At 35.1% G+C, this 22285-nt stretch overlaps 4 protein-coding genes across 4 annotated transcripts; 2 read left to right on the forward strand and 2 right to left on the reverse strand.

The window, feature by feature from the left end:
* Positions 1-4085: 4085 nt before the first annotated feature.
* On the reverse strand, positions 4086-6267 carry LOC145571514 (protein NUCLEAR FUSION DEFECTIVE 4-like). Its single transcript, XM_081630548.1, has 2 exons — positions 4912-6267; positions 4086-4667 (listed from the first exon to the last, which is right to left on the reverse strand). The coding sequence occupies exons 1-2, from the start codon at positions 6060-6062 to the stop codon at positions 4244-4246; spliced, it is 1575 nt and encodes a 524-aa protein (XP_081486674.1). The 5' UTR covers positions 6063-6267; the 3' UTR covers positions 4086-4243.
* Positions 6268-10915: 4648 nt separating this feature from the next.
* On the forward strand, positions 10916-14895 carry LOC145569962 (RNA-directed DNA methylation 4-like). The gene is made up of 10 exons (XM_081628933.1): positions 10916-11294; positions 11390-11470; positions 11711-11799; positions 12662-12736; positions 12867-12908; positions 13343-13500; positions 13644-13762; positions 14110-14191; positions 14275-14351; positions 14434-14895. The coding sequence occupies exons 1-10, from the start codon at positions 11159-11161 to the stop codon at positions 14670-14672; spliced, it is 1098 nt and encodes a 365-aa protein (XP_081485059.1). The 5' UTR covers positions 10916-11158; the 3' UTR covers positions 14673-14895.
* Positions 14896-15085: 190 nt separating this feature from the next.
* On the forward strand, positions 15086-16469 carry LOC145569963 (protein LURP-one-related 7-like). The gene is made up of 3 exons (XM_081628934.1): positions 15086-15437; positions 15840-16040; positions 16174-16469. The coding sequence occupies exons 1-3, from the start codon at positions 15177-15179 to the stop codon at positions 16312-16314; spliced, it is 603 nt and encodes a 200-aa protein (XP_081485060.1). The 5' UTR covers positions 15086-15176; the 3' UTR covers positions 16315-16469.
* Positions 16470-16638: 169 nt separating this feature from the next.
* On the reverse strand, positions 16639-20735 carry LOC145569961 (uncharacterized). The gene is made up of 7 exons (XM_081628931.1): positions 20326-20735; positions 20070-20236; positions 19045-19256; positions 18385-18639; positions 18170-18256; positions 17598-17770; positions 16639-17059 (listed from the first exon to the last, which is right to left on the reverse strand). Exons 1-7 carry the CDS (start codon positions 20700-20702, stop codon positions 16948-16950), a joined length of 1383 nt encoding a protein of 460 aa, XP_081485057.1. The 5' UTR covers positions 20703-20735; the 3' UTR covers positions 16639-16947.
* Between the last annotated feature and the right edge of the window lie 1550 nt (positions 20736-22285).

Raw genomic sequence — 22285 nt, forward strand, 5'->3', positions numbered from 1 at the left:
TTAGATGTTATCAATTACAGTGGCCGTTGGTTGTTATAAGTTAGAAAGAAGTAAAATCACTTGAATCTAAAAGCTACTAACACTGAATTCAGCCACTTTTTCCAACTTTTTTTTAATACACTGCCTTTAAATTCCAAAATCTTTGTATTTTGAGTAATATTTTACCAAATCTCCCCTGAAATCAGTTACACTTTTTCAAACTTTTCTAATACACTGCCTTTGAATTTCAAAGTCTTTGTAAAATGAGTAATAATTTACCAAATTTTATGTTTTACTTGAAAGACTATTTCTGAATATGGTAGTAGACTCGTAGTTACACAAAACTGTAGAAAATACGAGTTTTTACGAAGACCATTCAACTTTCATATAGTCAATATTTCGTTTTTTCTTTTCTATCAAACAAATACGGAGTATGTGGTATCTAATCTACGATGGGCATGTAGTTATCATATGGATGCCCAATTGTGGTGTATTATGGATTCATGGTACATGCATAAATGATAAACAATTGTTTTCATGTAAAGAATCATTTGTCTACAGCAGTACAACTTGTACAACCTATTTGACGGCGTTTATGTTTGTTGGGCCCAACTCTTTTAGGTCTTCCTTTTAACGTGTGGGCCTGTGGTCTTTTTGCATGTTGTCACTAAGACATCACACTGACGTTGGATACATCCAAGAGACCAAGAGGTTGACCTTGGGATGACTTTGAATTTTCTTTAACACAATAAACTTTCATAATTAAATTTTGTTACTTTTTCAAACTAATTTCTACTGCTAGTTTGAAAAAAGTTACAAAATTAAAAGAAGTCTTAATTTTCATGTAGGTATGCCAGTGTGATTGGCTTAATTTGTTTTTTAAATTTATTATTTTGTTGAGGTAAGGAGGTCATATTAAGCCGGAATCACTCATAAGTCAACCGATCTAGAAAATAATGGAAAATGCCCCTTAGGAACGGGTGGAGGGGGGGTATAATGGAATCTCCACGCCTAATGAGTCCCCTAATATGGGATTTGATCCCACAATTTTTCCACCAAGCCAAGCTTTGCTTGGCAATGCGTGAGACATATAGGAACATTAGAAGCCTGTAGCCCTATTTTATAGTTCACATCAACAGTTGAAAGTAATCAATAATCTAAGGTTCTTCAGTTCATTCAAATAAATTCTTGGTATTTGATATAAATCTTTCTTTTATTGATAAGCCTACAATGATGTACCTCTTCAGAGAGATGATGTTAGGCTTTTAGTTTCGTGGTCCAACCTTGTTGATATTGATTATGGCTGAAACATTCCTTTCATTATATTACTAAGTAGTTCAAACCTACTGTTTTTACCCTTCTAAGGACGTATACTCGTCTAATTTCTCTTCGACCCCTTTGTAATTTCTTTATTCCCTAGGCCACCTCTAGTTCAGGAGATGACGGGAGAATTTTTTACTAGGATGTCTATGTATATTTAAAGGGTAAAATGGAGGGGGTGGGGGGTTCACATGAACATCAAAACATTTCTATAAATTCTGGATTACAAAGTATTTCTAAATACAAATATGATCATTCAATTCCGTTGGATGATATGCAACCAGAAAGGAAACAAGGTACGTGGCTAGCTACTGGGTGTGGATTTAATAGCAAAAGGTCACATCAAAATGCTTCTAAATTTGATTGAAATCACCTGAGGCTGCTATGAAATATTCAAACAAATTAAAATTTTCAAGATGTAGCCCATTTGAACTTATTAGGGTTGATAGGATTAGAAGTTGCAGCCCCAGTGAGAGGTCCCCTTACTCCTCTAGTACACGGAAACACGACTACACAAGCACAAATGTGGAAAATGTCAATTTCGAGTGCAATAAATGGGAATAACCTCCTCCAAAGGTTTGTAATGCCTTGTTTCATACGATCAACTCTGTTATATGAATGGTTCTTATGCCTTAAGTAATTCATTCTACTTCTCTTGGTCAATATGCCATTTCATCATTCTGTGTTAGACTATTATTGCTAAGTTTTTTTTTTTAACTTGTTTGAACATCTGAATATATGTGCTAATGTTATGTTGTTGACCAGTCCTGGTCATTTACATACAGTATGTGCACTTCTGTTTTTGGTCTTCGTCAATTTTAGATTTATCGTTTCTAGTCAGATGTATTTCTAGCTATTTTTGACAGGTCTTTTCAAACTTCATAGAGAAAATTATTTTTCTTAACCCTGAAACAAACACAACAATTGTTGACGAGGACAATATTAGCATAAAATAGACAAACGTGGACCTTTTATTTAGACGTGAAAAATGACGTGTTATTAATTAATTAATGTCCTTAAAAAAACTCTTTCTTCTACTCCGCACTACCAAGGGATTTATGTTCGAATAATAATAATAATAATAATAATAATAACAATAACAATAACAATAACAATAATAATAATAATAAAATAGGGATTTACATTTTTTAAATCGGTACTTTTGTCAATACACAACTAAGGACCGGTTCATATTTAGTGAGCTAAGATGAATTGAACTAAACTGATTGGAGCTTAACTGAACTGAACTAAATAGAGCTGAAATGAATATTTTATGCGAAGGAAATTAGAAACTGAACTAAACTGATTGGAACTGAATTAAACTGAAATTAAGCTGAAGTAAACAGGCCCTAAGAAGTCACCTTTTATTATAACTTTCATAATGTTGATATTATAAAAATACACATTCAAATATTCAGGTAAAAATCATTAATAAATAGTATAGAAAAACGGAGGGAGTATGCTTTAATTAGTTTGTACGAGTGAATGACATGGTGACTTGTACATCACTGGGGGAGATGCCCAATTTAATGTTGATTATGCCTCAGCTACCTAACTCCCAAAAGGCCAAAACACACTTTACAGGCTCCAGAACTTATTTTTGTGATGTTACCTGCTGTTCCTTGAATCCTTGTGAATTGACACTGTCTATTACGAGTACTATGTACAATGATATAACTTCGATTGTTCAATTAGCTTAAGTAGGAAACTTGGAGGAACAATTTCTCGTCTTAGGTGTTGAATCAAAGAGGGTAAGTGATCCCAGATTGCACGTAGAGGATCGCTTGTTTATTGTGCTCCAATGTGAAGATGTGCGTCGAAATTTAGGACTGCAAATGATCCAAGTCGAGTTGAATTTTAGTCTGTTCAAGCTAAGCTTGATAGGAATATATCTCGAGCTTTAAAAATCCCGCTCGAGCTTAGCTTGCTAAGGATTTGACTTGTTCGAGATTTCTTCACGAACATGGTCACTTGTATTTTGAGTTGAAGCTCAACCTTAAACGAGCTTAATTAAATAGACTAGTCCTAATTTATCTATCCTCTATTTTTTTTTTTTACCCTACTATTACTTTATAATATATCTCCCTCTCACAATATACCTAGTGGTCCCCCATTTATTTCTAATCATATACTCCACTTATATCTTATTTTATTCTTTTGCCTAAAACTCCGTACACACCCCTGTGGGGTAATTTAAAAAAACTCGGAGGGAATACTTAAGTAGTTTGAATATAATAAATATTATTCGAGAGTGAGCTTTGACCAAGTTGTGATCATGTGTGAACACACTTATAAGTGAACTTAAAAGAGTTGTTCACGAGCACTATCGAGTAGAACATAATGTTCGAGATTTGGTTATTTATTTGACGAGCTTAAGATTTTTGTTCAACCTTGCTCGTTAGTCGTTACTTAACAAACGAGTTCTAACCTAGCTTTGACTGAGTTTGTTCGCGATTAGCTCGTGAACGTATCGGCTCATTTACACCCCTACTCGACACACACTATATGTACGTGTCTGTTGAAGCACTATTATTGGTGGTTTACTTCTAGGAAAATCTATTCAGGTTTGGATTTAGGGTGGCGGTTTACTGAATCATATGGATTGAGCCAATAACAGAAAGAACTGTTGAAACTGCAAGTCATGAATTTCTCATGCATGTATGTAGTAGATCTACTAAAAATCTACCTACATTTCATACCTACATTTGCTAGTACTAACACTCCTCCCAACTTAACACAATAACACATGTCAAATTAAGTAAGAATTTGATGACTTCACTGTAGTATACACAACCCAGAAAGTGCAGGAAAATACATGCACCTGGTTAGTATCTAGTATATTGAATTGGGCTGTCAAAAAAGACAACAAATCCTATATGGTATTTAGTATTCTTCCTAGAAAAAAAGCATTGACATATATATATGCTACTCTGCCCCTACAAGGCTACAACCTCTGCAAATAGAATTTGCGAGTGCGAAAATGGAGTACTAAAGCAAGGACAATTCCTAAGGAACATAGGGATCCCCAGATGCCGAAGGTTTTGCTGTAACATTGCAGACCCAAGCATCTGCCATGCCCATCTCCTTCTTTGCGATACAAAAGTGCTGCTAGACCTCCGAATAGGAAGGACCCTAGAGGGATATTTGCGACCACAACATTATGATTCACTCCAAAATTGTTGGGTCCAAAAAGCTCTGTTGTTGTAGAAACTGAAATGGCAGTGATTATACCAGTGGAAAAACTTATAATTGCTGTACTGAAATGAAGTAAAAGGTTGCTTTTATTGATTATGAGAAAGAAGAATGCTGCTGCCATTGGCATCATTGCAACTCCTATAGAGGCCGGCCCTGGAACTATGCACTTGCTCCTGCTTGACAAAAAAAACATAGTAAATTAAAGATCAGTACGTTTCGCAGGATGCGTTAAGAATTGTTTGGTTAAACTCATTTCCGTGGGAAGTTTTACTTACCTAGGGGAGACTAAGTAAGCAACTTCCTCCACTGGATGGGATGTCAACCAAACAACATCAGGGGTTTAACCAAGACACCACTTAGTTTTTTTGCATTGTGTCCTAGAATACAATAGTAGTTTGCTAGTTGGACGGAGCATACCTGGAGTAGGCATAATCGAGGGCAGTTGGCAAGAGACGACCAAAAAACACGAATGCAGAGGCTAAAGACACCAAAGAAGATGTCCTAGCAAAGCCTCGAGACTCTGCTATTTGTCCCAAGTTGTTTAGATAAACCAGTCCCAGAGTGCCACCAGAAATGTATATGAAGAAGTACAACCAGAAATTCAGTCTCTTCAGCATCAATTTGACACCAATCTCTTCCATGGCACAAATTTCCTGCTTGACTTCAACGACGTTTTCACTCTGATCTTTGATTCGATTCTCAACATCTTGCTGATCATCTACTTCATCTGCATCAGTTGTAAGATCACATACCCGCCTTTCCCTGTTAATATGACATTTTTCTTCCAATATATGAACAATAAATTCTGCCATAGGAATTAGCAACAGTGCTGTTAGACAGACTCCTAAACCAACCACCTTAAACCACGGCGAGGACTTCCTTGAGATCGGTCCCAAGTTACTCATTACAGCATATATTCCAGTGGCTAGTGTTATCACTAGAACACCAAAAAAGCCACGCTCAACCTTCTTAGGCTTATCATTATCAATATGCCGGAGAAAAGGCGCAGTTATGATACTAACTACTAAAGGAAAGAGGGAATTGAAAAGCATATAATCTTCTGCTTTTTTAGAAGGCTTAGAAGAAAAAGCACCAACAGCTGCAGTATAAATTACAGCACTTAATCCTAAATAGCAAGTACTCAGACCAACAGCAGCCTGCCTATGAAAGGGGAAGTTTTGTATGGCAACCAGATAACAAACTGTGTTGATCCAGCAAATGCCGTTTCCTGCTAAAACTGTGAGAAAGAATATATGCCAGTATGAAAGGAAAGTAATATGGTGGGTGAGGAAAAGATACTGCAAACCATAGCCGATCAAGCCGAGAGAAGAACCAATCAAAAGAACTAGCCACAAAGGTAGGTAAATGGCAGCAATGCCAGCAAACCAACCAAAGAGCTTCCCTGCATCAGATGCAAGTGCAAGGTTGTTGAGTTGCAGTTGGGATATGGAAAGGAGTTGCTTTAGCTGAGAAGAATAAGCAGGGAAGTTAGAATTGGTTCCGTTTATCGATTGAAGCCATATAATACCCACCAAGCTTAGCCATTGAAGAGCTGTGCTTCGAGTCATGGCTATAGCTGTAGTGGCTACTGGCTAGGTGGGTTTAAATTCTTTTTTGAGACGAAAATCTATATTTCGAATGATTTTTTATCTACCTGATTCCCTTCTTTATAGGAAAAATTCAAGTACATATATATATAAGAGAGCCCTCTTTGAGAGGGAAAGGATGTGAATGAAAGACAAAGAGCTAGAAAGCAAGATATGTAAGTAGTTTTGGACAAAACTATATATTGTGGCTGGAAAAAATATAATGTGGATTTTTATCTACCACCACCTTCAGTTTTAATGTTGATGTACGAGCTTGATTAATGGAAAAATCACGAGTGATCGTAATATACACGCATTAATTTTTGATGTGAGTACAAGCATGTGCATGCATGCCATATATTATATAGATGGGTAACTACTTAAATTCCTTTCTTGGTTGGGGTTGGGATCGTCTTATCTTGGGTTCTTGTTGGGTTCAAACTATGCTCTTCCCAATCTTATTCCATAATCGTGAGTAGATATTCTGCCCCATATTGTCCACTCGGTCTTGAGTGTGTTCGTATCGGTCTATAAGTGAGACACGCAGTAAGTCACCTTGATCTAATTTAAAAAAACTCATCACCATTCAACAATATAACAAGTCACCTCAGACCTGTTGGATGCACCGATAAAATTAGTGTCGACTTGTTACACATACAAGAGTTTCTGCTATTAATTTCAAGCCTATCATAACATGTCTTTATCAACAGAATAGTGAGACGCCGCCCGCAAGAGTATTTAATTAGAACCACCCACACATATCATAGGGTCCCAGTAATGAAATGAGAAAATCTTATTCATGGCTAAACTTGCTGATCAAAGTAACAGAACAAACTGTAATTAATCTCATTAAGAGATAATTCTAGGCTTTTCGACGGGTCTAAATATAATTATGATTATGATTATGATTACGACTATAATGATGTAAAAATATTTGTTACAGATTATCTCTGTTCCTGAGAATCCTGACTAGAGGGTTAGAAACAGGTGTGAAGAGAAATACATGGTAGTCAAGAAATAGACCAATCAATTGTCTTAATACAAAGTTTATCATTAATTGCGCTTCTAACACTGAACTAATCATGTCACTAAACTTAGACAAGTTTTCCGGAATTGTTAAGGAACTTTTTCCTCTTTAAGTCAAGGCAATTTATGTACATTTATTTATACCTAAAGTGACAGTACTACTATATCATATTCATAGGCGTTAAAAACTAAAGTATATAGAGTACAATCTTAACAAGATAACACAAGTACGAGTACCTAATTTTGAATATAGGAAAAATAGAAGTAAAATGGTAGAGGTTTTAAGGTTTCCGTTATTAAAAGAGGACAAAACTTATAATCTTTATGTTATGTTACACTCATCTTCTTCATGGTTTATTCATGTTCCGATTTGCATTGCTTCTTTATAGCGTGTCACTAAATTACGGTGGCGGCCCAATAGTTTCTCATAAAATTAGCCTGCTTTATATGAAGCAATCAACTGCGACGTGCAGCAAATTAAAGCCTCTTCGCAAAAATAGTGAAATGGAAATTATTCAAGAGTTAAGCATCTTTCCACTTCTAGTGTGAAAAGGAATACCCTTGTAATTATGCTTTGATTAATGTAATAGGACCAACTACAGGTGAAAACAGTTGAAAATCATTAACCAACAAAGACGGTGTAAATTGAGTCATTTAAAAAAAAAAAAAAAAAAAAAAGAAAAAAAAAAGAAAAAAGAGTAATATGGGTATAATTATGCCTCCGATTTATTACTTCCTCCAATTTAAAACATACTCATAATAATTTGACTTTTATATTATTAATCATATATAGTACGGAGTAGTAACTTAAAAAATCAAATATAATTGTATAAATAATACTATTGTTAAATTAGTCACAAGCTTATAATTATAATTTTTTTTCTTAATATTAAATAATATTATCTTTAAAGTTGTGCATTAACAAGTGTATTTGACAAATTATTACTATAATTTTTTTATTTTTTATTTTTTTTTGACAAGAACTATTACTATAATTTTTAAGTACTTTAATGGGAAAGCAAATTTATACTTCGTACTTCTTATATTCATTAAAAAAGGAGTTTACAAGGAATGTTTTGTCAAATCAAATGCAAGATCCCTAAATGTTACTCCCTTCATTTTTAAATACTTGCTCCATTTCTCTATACGCGGAGTTTTAGGAGGAATTGGATAAAGGAAAAAAAAAATGGAGGTAGTGGCTAGTGGGGTAGGTGGAAGAATAAAAAATTGTAAAAAGAAAAAGTAGTAGAGAAAATTGGAGGAGAGAGAACATGAAATTAATAAAATATCATTAATGGTGGGTCCACTAGGTGAGAGAAGTTAATTAAATATTGTATTTAAAAACAAAGGGAGTAGCTGTTTTTTTTTTAACAAAATGAAAAGGATTTCATTAATGAAAGATAGCCAAACGGCACTTACAAACAATTCCGAGGAAATCTAAAATTCCAACACAAATACAATTCACCCTATAACTAGTTATCGCCTTTATAAAAATCTTCATCCGAAGCAATACAATCTGTGAGTTAGCACTAAATCGGCTTGAGATCCACGGATGAATAATTGTTTGGGTGAAAAAACTCACATGGCCTTCTAGATACTTTTGGAGATTGTGAAACCCTAAATCCTCAATCTTTTGCAGACGAACAAACAAATAAATTAAACCTAATAGAATAAATACCACCATAAAGATGTGATCCTTTATTGAAAGCAATTAAAAAGTTTTTTTTGGGCTTACCATCGATAAAAACACCAGTGGAAACCCCTACAAAAATTTACAATTGAGAACAGAAGAAAAAAGATGGAAGGGAAAGAGAGAAAAGGAGAAGATTGAAGGAAAATTTTCAAAAAAGTAGAGAAAATCTAGCAATGAAGGCTAGAAAAACTCTCCCAAGGGAGAAACCTTGGAGGGAACCAAAAAACAGGGAGTAGCTGTTAGCCGACAAATTTTTTCTTACGGAATTTATTCATTCAAAGGTGTTCCATTAGACCATAATTTGTGTTCATTATATTAATGAACACATGTATTTAAAAGTTAGCCCAAATCATCAACCTATACAACAATAAACGCAAAGGCCAAAAGAAAAGAAGTCTTCTTGGGACTTTATATGATGTAGCAAAGCTAGCTAAGCGAATTGTTTTAGAAGCTTTGCCCGAGTAATCAAAAGAAGAAAAAGGAAGCAACCTCCATTATTTCATAAGTAATTGCTTATCTTTTCTTGAAACATTATGAACTTCATTGATAGATAAATCCGGAGGATTGGACGTGCAAAAAAACAAACACTTGCCTTTCTTTTCACAAATGCAACAAATTTTATTTGGAGTTTGGCCAACGAAAATTTAATAGTCTAAGAGTTCACACCGTTGCTCTAATACCCCAAAATAGTAGGGACACTCCTTAGCTCACTCAATTTTCATTTTATTCTCTAATCTCAAGTTATACATGCTCTGTATTTATTATAGGGTAATGATAAATGTAGCTCTTAGGGCTATATATAAGCATTTAATATACTTCCTAAAATGGAATTAAGTTGGGAATTCATGACAAAATCACGCGTAAATCGGTGTAATTAATTTTACTTTATTCTCAATATTTTCTTTTTTAGCTTCTTATTCATAGCCCTAAGGGCTATGTTTATCATTTTCTTTTATTGTATAGGACATTAACTTGAATAAAAAAAAAGTGGCCTATCAGATATTTTAGCGCGCAACCATCTCTAAAATATGGATCGGAGTAGTTAGTCAACAGATTACAGAGATATATGAATACGTACTAAATCGATATAACAGAAAAAACAATTCATAAAAAAATTAAAAAGAGAGAAGTGTAAAATACCTAACAAATTAAAAAAGTTGAAGAAGAGCGTAAGTGACAAAAATTAATGTCTAGCTTCAATTCCTTTATGTTGTATTAATTTATTTGTCAAGCAAAATTGTTTCAAGTAATCTTCGAAGTCATAGCTTACCAAGTGTATTAATAATCTTCACTGACATATGAATCAAACATATATGAAACATATATACAAGTATTAAATATTCCAAAATTCTTAAATTTAACATGCACAACCAATAAATTCTTTAAAAATCAATGATAGTCTTCCCAAAAAGAAAAAGTACAAGGAAAAAAAAAAAAAGCAAAGAAGAGAAGAAGATAGATCATACATAGGTGATAGGTGCATGAACTTGATCAACATGATGAAAAGTGTTGATGCTTTGCATGCAAGATTATACGGAAAGATCGAGTAAGAATGAAGGTCTGAAGGATATGAATGCTTAGAGAAGAAGGGGAGGTTAACATAGGAGATTACGATAGTAATGGTGTTAAATGCAATGTAACTTTTATAATTAGACCGTGAAATGGAGTTTATTAACGAGGTTTTGATTCTAAAAGAACATTAAAACCAAATGAATGATTATTGATGTTTAAGGCTAGATGCAAACAAATAGTAATTCTCTTTTTCTTTTTTTATTTTTTTTTATAGGAATAATAAAGTTTTAATACGGAGTAATATTTTAGAATATATTTTTTATGGGAATAATAATTATTGACATACTTCATATTTTTTAGACTTTTATTACTCCGTACTATCTATAAGTGAAAGAATACACTAAGTAATTAGAATACACATAACCTTGCAATATTAAATTTTTGGTTTTCTAAAATTGGGTGACTATTGATTTTTTTTTCCAAGAAGTATATAATAAATCGAATAAAGATAAGGAAAAAGATACCGTGTATTTTAGGAGCTAGGAGCCCCTTCATACAAGGTACGAGTAAATTTTTAATCCAAAAACAGCTAAAAATAAACGCGAACCTATTTTATTTGCGTAGGTAGACCTAAATAAATTCCCTCAAAAAAAAAAAAAAAAAAAATAGACATAAATAAATAAATAAAATGCCAATAAACTGTGTCGAAATTCTGGAGCTCTTTCACAAAATTCTGGGCAAAACCCTCCCTTAAACCCTTCAATTTTATCTGAAATTTCCATCTTTCTCGCAAAATTGACGAACTTTCCAACTCAAATTCCAAATTAAAGTAGAAAAAGAGGGGAAAATGGAGTCAATTATGAAGGAGGAAGTTGGAGAAAGCTCTTCAAATTCAAGGTTATCGAGCGACAACAATGGCGATAATAAGGCAGTCGTTGTTAGGGTTAAGCGCAAGCTTGATCAATCTCCTCTTGAAGCTTTCTGTATGTTCTCTCTCTCTTTTTTTTGCTTCCTAATTTTGAATTTGCAAAATTTAATTTGACAAAGAATATGTTTTTATAATGCAATACGATGTTAGGGCTGGAAATTAATGAGAGACCTGTGAAACGACCGTTAATTGATTTTCAGAAGTTGTCGATTTCTGATTCTTCTACTCAAGGTTTGTTGCAATTTTGATTTGACTGTTATAAAATTAGGTTAAATTTTGGTGATTTTTATGAAATTAGGTTAAATTTTGGTGATTGCTTTACTTTGTTTTGTAATTGAATTCAGCACTTTGTTTTCTGGGAATGATTTTCCATTGGAATAGCTTGTTTAGCTTAAACTTTGGTGAAATTGCAACTTTTGAGGTTGAGAATTTCATAAGTGTTTTGTAATTGAATGTTACTGCTTGTGGCAGAGGAATTGAAGATCAAAAGGGTCCTTGTCGAACATGTCGAAACTGTTAGCAGTGCTAAAGCTAGCATTCACTTTCTGCAATCTTTTGTGGTTAGTTTTTCTATAACTTGCTTCCCCCCCCCCCCCCCTCTCTCTCTCTCCCTCCTCGAATTTGCACAGTTCGTGTTTTGTGCAGTTGTGCTCTAAATTCCTTCTTTCCATCTGGATAATTGTCATGTTGTCGCAACTCCTCAGTACTTAAGAGTACACCAATTTTAACCAAAATGTCTGTTGTAGGAAGCGAGGATATGTTGGGGCAAACAATTGAAATGACACTGCTTGTTGAATGCCCCAGAATTCTATTCACTATTCTTAATTTCGGAAGGTGGTGAATGATTATGCATCCCAAATTATTTTGGACTTGTTGCATTGTCTCTGATGGACCAACATCTAGTAGATCTTGCATGAAGATGCTTGGTTTAAATTAGCCATCATTATTTTGGATCAGTGTTCTCTCCTCCCAGGATAAAATGAGATTATTTATGTAGCATCTGCTGCCTCATTTGATTCATATTCTGTTTTTCTCCTTTACTTTGCTAGGAGTGATGTCTATATGTTCCTGCTATTGTCTAACGGTGTGTTTGGATAAAGAAATGGGAAAGAAAAGAAGGGGAGGGAAGAGGAAGGGAGGGGAAGGAAGAAATATGAGTTTTCCTTCCAAATCTCTCCATTGTTAGAGAGATCAATTTCTCACAATTTAATCTCTCCATTTCTCTTCTCTCCTATTCCCTGCCTCCCTCATTTTTTATCCAAATGAAAGATAGTTCATCCCTCCATTTCTCTTCCCTCCCTTTCCCTCCATTTCCTTCAATCCAAACAAAGTGTAAAACTCAAAACATGAATAGCTGTAACCCAGTTTCTTAATGATTTGTTTTCTTATCCAATTTCGCTTATGTATTTGTTTTTTATTCAGCCACCTACTCCTGATGGCGATTCCAAGTTTAAAGCTAGCACTAAAGAGAGAAGGCGCACTCTCCAGAAAGAGAATGTATGTGCTGACAAACCCCCCCCCCCCCCCCCCCCCCCCCTCCTTTTGTTTTGGGTTACATGTATGCATTTGTAAGGAGATTATGTTGAAAGCACTTATCTTTTTTGTGTTTAATTTTTGAATTTTGCAGAAGCATGACCAGCTATTGTCCAAAGCAAAGCAAGAACAAGAGGTAGTATTACTGGGATTGTAAATCATGCATTTCATCAGTAGGAATTTTTAATATGTTGTTCATTGGACATTATGGGTACTGTATTGTCTTTAATTTTAAATGCCATCAAGTGGGTGAGCATCCACCAAGTTGCATGTTATAGCTTCTTCACTGTCTCAATGACTACGGAAGTTGTTGGCTTTACCTGTTCTTTGAGCTACGAGAGAAGCATTATATATCATAATTAGCTCTACAAGCATCATAACCCATCTGTTCTTCACCATCAACACACACTTCCTGAATCACCTTCTAATTGATTCTAATAATTACTATGTATTATATAGTGAAACATCGTACCGATTTTAGTTTGTTTCTATGCTGATAGTATATCCATAATTGAAACTGTTGTATGAACTTACATTAATTTGCCGTCCATGTGATTTTGCCTCTGTTAGGAAATAGCAAGAAGTGCACGTTTTGAACAAATATGGAAGCATAGAACACACAATAAAAAGGCTATCCATGATGAGGCTTTGGATGAAGTATGTCGTGTCTATGATGTTCTTCGTGTTGACAAGGCAGAGGAGACCTCTAAAATGATAAACAAGCAGGAGTAAGTTTCCTGTGTTCCTTTATCAATCAACAAAAAATAAATAAATATATAAATAAAATGTAAAAGCTCTCTGTGCCCTTCATATAATTTTACCTGTTTAATGTTGTGTAATTAAAGGATGCTAAATTCTTTGATCGTTGCAGAGAAATGTCTGTGGAAGAGCAGGAGATCCTCAGTAAATTTTTACCTCTTTTAAGGGAGTGTGTTCCTGGTGCTGCTGAAGAGATCGAATCTGACATTGTTTCTTCTGCTTCCAGACATGGTTTGTTTTGACATTTTCTTTTGTTATAGTCCTTATAGATTTATGTTAGAAGATATCAGACAGAGGGGATGGCTTTACAATTCAGTTGTGAAGTTTTTGTTTATCTTGTTAGCTGTGTTATGGAATTTATTTTGTTAGCTGTGTGACTAAGCTGGAATTTATCTTGTTATCTGTGGCTGAGCTGGAATTTATCTTCTTATCTGTATGACTAAGCTAAAATTCATTACTAAAATTCTTCTGTGAGAGTATTTTGTAGCTGTAATTCTTTTGTAGTAGTAATCTTGGTGTTAGCCAAAAGATGAATTCATTACTATACAATTATACGTAATTACGTATGCTCTTTGCAGATTCAGCTGAAGAATACGTGTACGACCTGTATACAGTCAAGGAACAGATAGATGATACAGAGGCATCTTATCCATTTCCTTTGTATGGAACTTTACTTGTGTTCTTAATACATCATTCAACATTTTGTTTCCCCTGCTTTTGCTTATGAACAATTCCTTGATCAGGGTCCAAGTTGATGATGATGATGATGATCACTATGATGGTCCTGATTATTCGGACTATGAAACTGATGATTCCAATGGTAATCGCTTCCATCTCTTCTCTGCCATAAATCTATTGATTACAGGGTACTGACACAAAATGTTTTTCATACTGGGTGACAGCTGAGGACCATCCTGCTAACGATTATCCAGAAGAGGAGTCTTCAGACGAGGAGGAGAAGAGTTCGAAATCTGGTAGTGACTCAGAAGAGGAAAGCGAAGCAGAGAGTGATATATCGGAAAAATCTGAGGACTCAATAGGATTTGAGCGAACAGAAGATCCACTATACGAAGATGACATGAACGAATCCCATGACAACGCTGACTCTTATGATGATGGTGACGATGAAGACTGGAGATGAGCACATCGTTGAGTTGTTGGCTTACATTACCTTTTACTAACTATATATTCTCAACGTAATGACACGCTTGTAAATTTGGTGCATATTTTGCTATATGCTAAAAGTGTAGGAAAACGGGTGGTGGTTGCCGGTTGGTAATGTGTGAACAATTTTGACAACATTGATAGCTAATTGTGTAGAACTTTCCATGAATGAAGTTAACTATTCCATTCTGATTTTCAAATTTGTTTGTCTCAAACCTTTCTTTATACGGAGTAATAAGGGAGTAGAATATTCTGTAGTATTTACCTTATTCAAATTGGAGTTTCGCAGTGATTTTATATTTGTAAAAGAAATTGGAAAAAAAGGATAATAAGTATACGTATAAAAAACGCTAGTTGAAGGAAAAAGGCAGATTCTTTTTTCCACAATTCAACCTGGATTATGATGGTGATATGAGCAAAAAAAATGTCAAACCTTTGGATTTTAATTTTTTGATTAAAATTAAAATTAAAAATCTGAAGGATGATCAATTCGAGTTTGAGTTCAGAGGAGAGAGAAAATGAAGAGGCAGCAGTCGAAGTTCATCAAGGAATTCCACAAATACCCATAGATCTATTCGTCAAGAAAAATCGAAAAGGCGTACGCTTTCTCGACGCTTTTGGCAATCTACGCTACAAAGTTACCGACGCTTCTCCACTTTCACCGAGGCAAAACCATGGTTTACGTGGGCGTGTCTTATTGGATTCTTCCGGCAATTCTCTCGTCTCTATTTTCCGCTGTCATGTCAGTTTCTCTCTCCTCCTTTCTTTGGAATCTTGCGTTTTAATCGATTATTGCATTGTGATACCTGGGTTTGATTCTGTTCTTGCAATTGGTGTCAAATTGTTGATGATTCAATCCCTGGTTTCGCAACCACCTCCAAGACTTTAACCTACTAAATTAATTTGCGGCTTAATGTGTTAATAAGAATTTATGTTATGTCAATTGTGCTCATATAATACAATCGCATTCAAGAATAATTAGTTTTGGTTCTCATAGCCTGAAAGAAAATTAGTTTACAATCCTGGTTTCAGAATAATTGATTTGGTGACAGATCAATTCTACAACAATTTGGCACGCTGTGTTTGGTAATTGATCTTGCAGACTATGTATAAGCAGTAATTGACTTATGGTTTATATATGTAGGATGGGTCATGGAAAGGCTTCAAGGGTGATAGTTGTGAGGAATTGTTTTTCAAGGCTGAACAGACACTGAATACATTCAATAAAATAGAATTTAGTGTAAATGTTGCTGGAGATAATGGCACAAACTTAACTTTTGCGATCAGAGGTTGCGTTTTCTGGAGAACTTGCACCATTTATCAGGACAAATTCATAGTAGCTCAGGTATGGTACTCGACACTAGCATGAACAGCCCGTCCACAACCCTGGCTAATGTGCAGGTTTATCTTTCGGTTATCAAATTGCTTACTTTACCATCGTTTCTTGTGAGTATGACTTGAGTTTTCATTGGATGCAGACAAATCTTATGTACAAGCTTGGTTTTAGGAAGCATTTCGTGGGGAGGAGTAAATTCAGAGTAACCATTTTTCCTGGATACAGCGATTATAACTTCATTGCGTCGTTGATTTTAGTATTTTTGGATGGACGAAAACAATGATTTTCATTTTTTTGGCAACTTGATGAAATAATTTGATAATTGTGATTACATTAGCCTTCGCAAATATTGTTGCTACTCATTGTGGCATGCAAAGCATTCCATTCAATTGAAACAATTTTAAAAAAATTCTCCATCTCAGTGCTACCCGGCTATTGTTTTCAGACTAATGTATATTATGTATCTGTGCAACTGACATTTAAAGCTATACAAAGTGATTCCTAGAGTCGATATGGTCTGTTGTGAATTTGTGACCTGTGACTTAGATGCCAAAAAATAGGGCAAGTCAGGATTAAACTGTTATGATTGGCGAGATTTCCACACAACTAAACGACCAAAAACCATTTCTATCATCAATTGCATAGTGTTTACAAAACCTAAGTGCCTTGAAAGCAAGGCCAGTGGAGTTCTCCATCTTTCTTCAAAACCCCCAAAAGAAAGGAGGGGAGACATAAATAAAGTTACTATGAGGGGGGAATACTAACCAAAAAAGAGTCTGCTATTACTCCATGGTGTTTACAAGGAAACAACAGGACCTTATTCCTGGTGATAGCAATCAAAATTGCAAGGTACACAGTATAACGCCAGCTTGAATTTTTAGCTGAATAGCTGAACCGAGGACAGGATTGTACATATTCACCACATTAGGGGTGAAAGCCATCTCATCTCTGATCCATTTCCATTTGCAAGATAATACATCTTCTTCCACTTCTCTTCTGTGAACACTTCTCGGCGGATAAGCCTTTGCCTACATTTGCAAAGTTGTTAAAGCTCAAACTAGAAAACCATTATGCTCTTCACAATCAACCATGAGAACAACAAAAACAAATTACAGTATAAAACAAATGATAAATAAATACAGAAACCAGCATAGGCAGCAATAAAAGACCAAGTGGAAATATCAGCAAGGGGAGCTAGTTACAATAGACACATTTAAATAGAATGACAGCAGCAATTCATAAACTTCAACATCCTGCATATAGGCAGTACAATAATGACGCATATTCTCCATCCCAAGTGAGGCAACCAATAACATGGCCTCGAACATATAAAATCCAACCTACGAAGTACCAACTTTCCTTCTCCCAGTTTATAGCAAAAGTTACTTCCAGTATGCACATTTGCAGAGGGGTTCAAGTCCACACCACAAAAGAAGAAAAGATGCAAAATTATCAAGGATAACTACATCAGTAACACCATAAACCTTTAAATTCATATTATGATGATTGGAGACAGCGCAATATGATCACAAAGTTACATTATGTAGCAATTATCTGAAGGCATACCTAACGTAATAATGGCAAACAGCTGCAGCTTCATCCAGAGTGTATCGAGGGAAATCAATACGAGCATTATCTGGTACACCAGGCAAGTCTTTACGCAACTTCCCCACTGCTGTAGAGTGCGAGAATGCACCAACCATCATGTCATCATGTGTCATGGGCCTGAATGCATTTACCTGCACACAAAGGATTCAACGATGAATCAACACAAAGCTTCTAATTGTACAATGTTACCAAATTTACCGTAGAATTATAAGAAATTATTGTGAGCCACTTCAAACACGTGTACTATAGCTTAAATGTGTGTGTGTGTGTGTGTGTGTGGATGTGTGTGTGAGTGTGTTTGTGTGTGTGTGTGTGTGTGTGTGTGTGTGTGTGTGGATGTGTGTGTGAGTGTGTTTGTGTGTGTGTGTGTGTGTGTGTGTGTGTGTGTGTGTGTGTGTGTGAGTGTGTTTGTGTGTGTGTGTGTGTGTGTGTGTGTGTGTGTGTGTGTGTGTGTGTGTGTGTGAGTGTGTTTGTGTGTGTGTGTGTGTGTGTGTGTGTGTGTGTGAGAGAGAGAGAGAGAGAGTTCTCACCGTTGCAAGTTCTTTAGCATGAATTGGTCTGGAAGAACGGGGTGTAACAACCTCTTCAAATTCACTAAAAGTAAACCAATTGTTGTACTGCAAAAGCCAGCAAAATAAGCAGAATTTATAAGCTTAGCTGAAGCCGAATCTGTATCCATATTAAGTTGATAGGAAGTTAACCAAGAGTTGGCATAGAGATAACTAAAGCTGCAATACAAACTTACTTGGTCAATTGCAAGAAGCACAGGAACATCTTTCACCAGGGATAACTCCTTCCGTAAGCGGACTAGCACTCCAACAGCAGCATGTGTATGAGTAACTCCAGTCTGGATTAGATCATATAAAGTTGAACCATCTGGCATCGCCATGGAATCTGCTCCCTTCATAAATCCCACACCAGCGCCTTCTCCCAAAGGAATAGGTTCAGATATATGACAAGGGAGTTGACGTAAGCAAGTTTCATTAAATTTGAGAAAGTCCTGTAAAGCAAGTAAGAGGAATGAAACATTAGTAAATATTATACGAAATAAGGGAACAGACCATGCATCAACTTAATAATTTCATTGTGAGTTGAAAAGGCACCAAAGATGGAAACTTATTTTTTGTGAAGTAGGGGAATATATCTGTGTTACTGTTCAAATGTCAAATTTAAATAATACTTTGTTTTTGGTAAGGTTGCACACAATTTACTGACTTCACTGCCCTGAAGAAGCCTCTAGAGACATCAAGGTAATGTTGAAGTAGTTGGTGATGATGTAATAAATAATGCAGTGCCACATATTCAATTAACATCCTCTCAACCTTGGAGACATCTTAATGATCTAGTCAACTTGCTACAACCTCACTGTGAATCACAAGAGTTAAAGACAGTGATTGGAACTTGCCTTCAGAATATTTTCAGCCTGAACAGGGGAATCCCAAAGACCGGTTTGTGGATTTTTATAGAAAAATCCACCATGAGTCCAATCACGACCTTTGGGGGAATAAAAGACCAGCCAACCTTCATCACGAGCCCAATGAGCAAGCATTGCAAGTGCAATACTTTTACCACAGCTACGAGGACCATCCAAGACAATCTGTTTTCTAGGTTTTGGTGCTGAAAATATATACACAATCCATGTACAACACCTGAGTTAGGAATTCAGAACGCAAACCATACATGAACAATTCCATACATATCATTAATGGTTGAAAGGAACGTTGTGTTACGGTATTAGTTTCTTCCAAAACAACAAAGCTAAACTTCCTACCCCCTCTCTTCAACAATTATGGTTGGCTACACAAATGATTTTTCAAAATCCTCATAAACTGTAAAAGATTAAATCAGATAAGCTCTTATGCTGCTAGTAGTCCAAGAAAGCCTAAATAATTCATTAACTAACCAATTTTAATCAAGAATTGACAAGGCAATGACCATGTGATCCAATACACTATATGATGTAAATAATCATCAGCGTAGTAAACTTCCATGAAACATGTATATTAGTAGAATAATTTCAAACTCCTCAGTTTCAGCTCACAGCAATCAGGTAGAACTCAAAGTCAAAAAATCATGACAAAAAACAAAGGCAATGTGATGAATAAATGATTACAAATACACAATGGCTCCACACATTGTTTGAGCCATCAAAATATAGCAAAAGCAATACAACATCAAGTCTCATTCTCATGGAATTTGCTATGATTGGATATCCTTGTATGCTCAATTATCTAAAAAATTCCGTTCTTGAGATACATAACAAATGTTCAACGCGTTCACAATCGCTTGATCAATCCCAAAACACTCACATTTGACCCTAACATAACTCATAACATATAACATTGAAAAAACAGCTAGATTGCAGAATCAAATAGAAACATAATAAGCTAAATTTTTAGGGTTTAGGGTTTTAGGAATGAAGTTGAGTACCTTTAGCAGAAGAAGACCAAGTAGGAGGATCAACAATCCGCCTAAAATTATCACGAAGATCCAAAAAACTCTGCCGAACAAGCAAAGCGCATCGTTTTGTATCCTCAAACTCCTTCAACATCCCACTCGGCAATCCCTCCGGCAACGCCGCATTCAAATCCTCCATCCTTCAAATTCAACCCACAAAATCAAAACCAAATTCAAATTCACATCTTTTCGATTCCAAACAAAAAAGAAGAAGAAAAGCAAAAAAAACCTGAATTTCATGTAAGAGCAAGTATCTTTCCGAGAGAGTTGAGAAAGAGAAGAAGTGGAAGTGAAGAGAGGGAGACCATTGGGACCCACATCAAGGGACCTATCCTTGTCATCCTCAGCCAACAACCTTAACCGAAGCTGTTCACCTTCCACGTCAGCATCGAGCTCAGCCGAGGAACCGCCTCCGACATCATCGGGTTTCCCGTCGCCTTTGAACTTCTTCTTTGCTTTAGCGAGTGTAGATTTCGAGGGTTTTGCCGAGAAATGTCGGGAAAAGTCGGTGGTGTAGGTTGATAATGCGGCGGTGATTGGAGTAATAGAGGATGAATTACGGTGGCGCGTGGATGTAACAGCGGTGGTTAGAAATCGCCGCCACATTTGGCCGTCGGAAGTTGGATGTCTGCTGTTGAAATGGGGGTTCAAGAAATGAGTTCCTAAACTACGAAGAGGAGGTGCAGTGGTTGAGCTTCGTTTATTGGGCCTAATTAATTGGGCTAATATCTAAACAATTGGGCCTTCAATGACATTGTTAAAGCTACCCATCCTATTGGACTAATCCACCACCATGGTCCATGGTCTATGGGGGGGAAATTAAATATGAGTAACGTCTAATTAGTCAGATTGGTATAAAAAGAATGCATTCGTGATCAGTCTGGTTCTGGTATATACAAACAATTACGAAGTGAACATATTTTTGATCCGTCTATTAAATCCGACTTCAACTTATATTGATTTCTGGGTTGAAAGAATGCATTAAAAGACCTACGGAATATAAGCCTACATTAAAATGGGTTTTTACACAATATAGTGCTAATTATTCATTATCCATAATTATTTTGTTTTTGTGTCAAAAAAAAATATACTCGGTATTATTATTTTGGTTTCATCTAGTCAAGATATTGTGATTGTTATCCATATGCTGGTTATAGACTAGTATCTTAGTTATTGTAATGCTTATGATAATAAGGAAAATTCGTAACAATGTGACTTAGAGCTAAACTATTTAGTGTTATTGACCATATTACTTTGGATTTTTTATTTTATTTTTTTTCTTTTTTGTGACAATAGATTACTTTGGATTGAAGAGTGGAATCTTTAAAGAACGTGAACCAAAAAATTAGAAATATTTACTAAATTGTTTATATATATATATAAAAAAATGGATATTAGTCATTTTCTTTCATTCAACTCTAACAAGTTTTCTCAAAGACCAAACTCTTTGTAGGTTAGTTATAGCAAAATTATATACCTCAAGGCCAAAGTGGTTTGGTCAAATTCTTTATTTCCACTAATAAGAACATATACAATTTTACTATCCACGTACATTGCACCTACATATATAGTCCATAGTCCTTATAATTTAAGACTACTTAACAACCAAAATGCAGAAACTTCTAAATTATGCGATCTTATCTATTTTAAGCAGGGTAGACCTATTCACGTGCACAGTATTTTTGAGATTTGGTTATACAATAACTGGTCTCTTTCATGCTACTGCGAGTATTTCATTTCATGAGTTTTGCGCTGCTTTCTTTTATAATTAAAGAGACCGGTTATTAAACCGATTATATTTAAAACCGGTCTCTTAAGTTATCTATTTTTTTTAAAAAAATAATTTTTGCTTCTATTTACATCCTATATGTGTGTAAGCAACTTTAATAATATTTCCCCAAAGCTTATCAATTAAGTAAAATATCATAAAATTAATGTAATAGTTTTATAATACCATTATTTGTAGTACTTTCGATTTATATGATTGAATTTTTATGTACTAACTATTTGATTGTAGTATGGACTTTTGTATACCTTTTTTTTTTTTTTTTTTTTTGAAATCAATTTGGTGAAATTTTTTTATATATATATAATTTTTGGATTGAAATTAATTATGAACAAGACTAACAACCATACTAGCTAGCATCTTATATTGGCAATTAGTCAACTAACACGTTAGGTCATGTTTT

This window comes from Chenopodium album, chromosome 12 (assembly GCF_948465745.1).
Source record: "Chenopodium album chromosome 12, dcCheAlbu1.1, whole genome shotgun sequence".
Classification (NCBI taxonomy): domain Eukaryota; kingdom Viridiplantae; phylum Streptophyta; class Magnoliopsida; order Caryophyllales; family Amaranthaceae; genus Chenopodium; species Chenopodium album.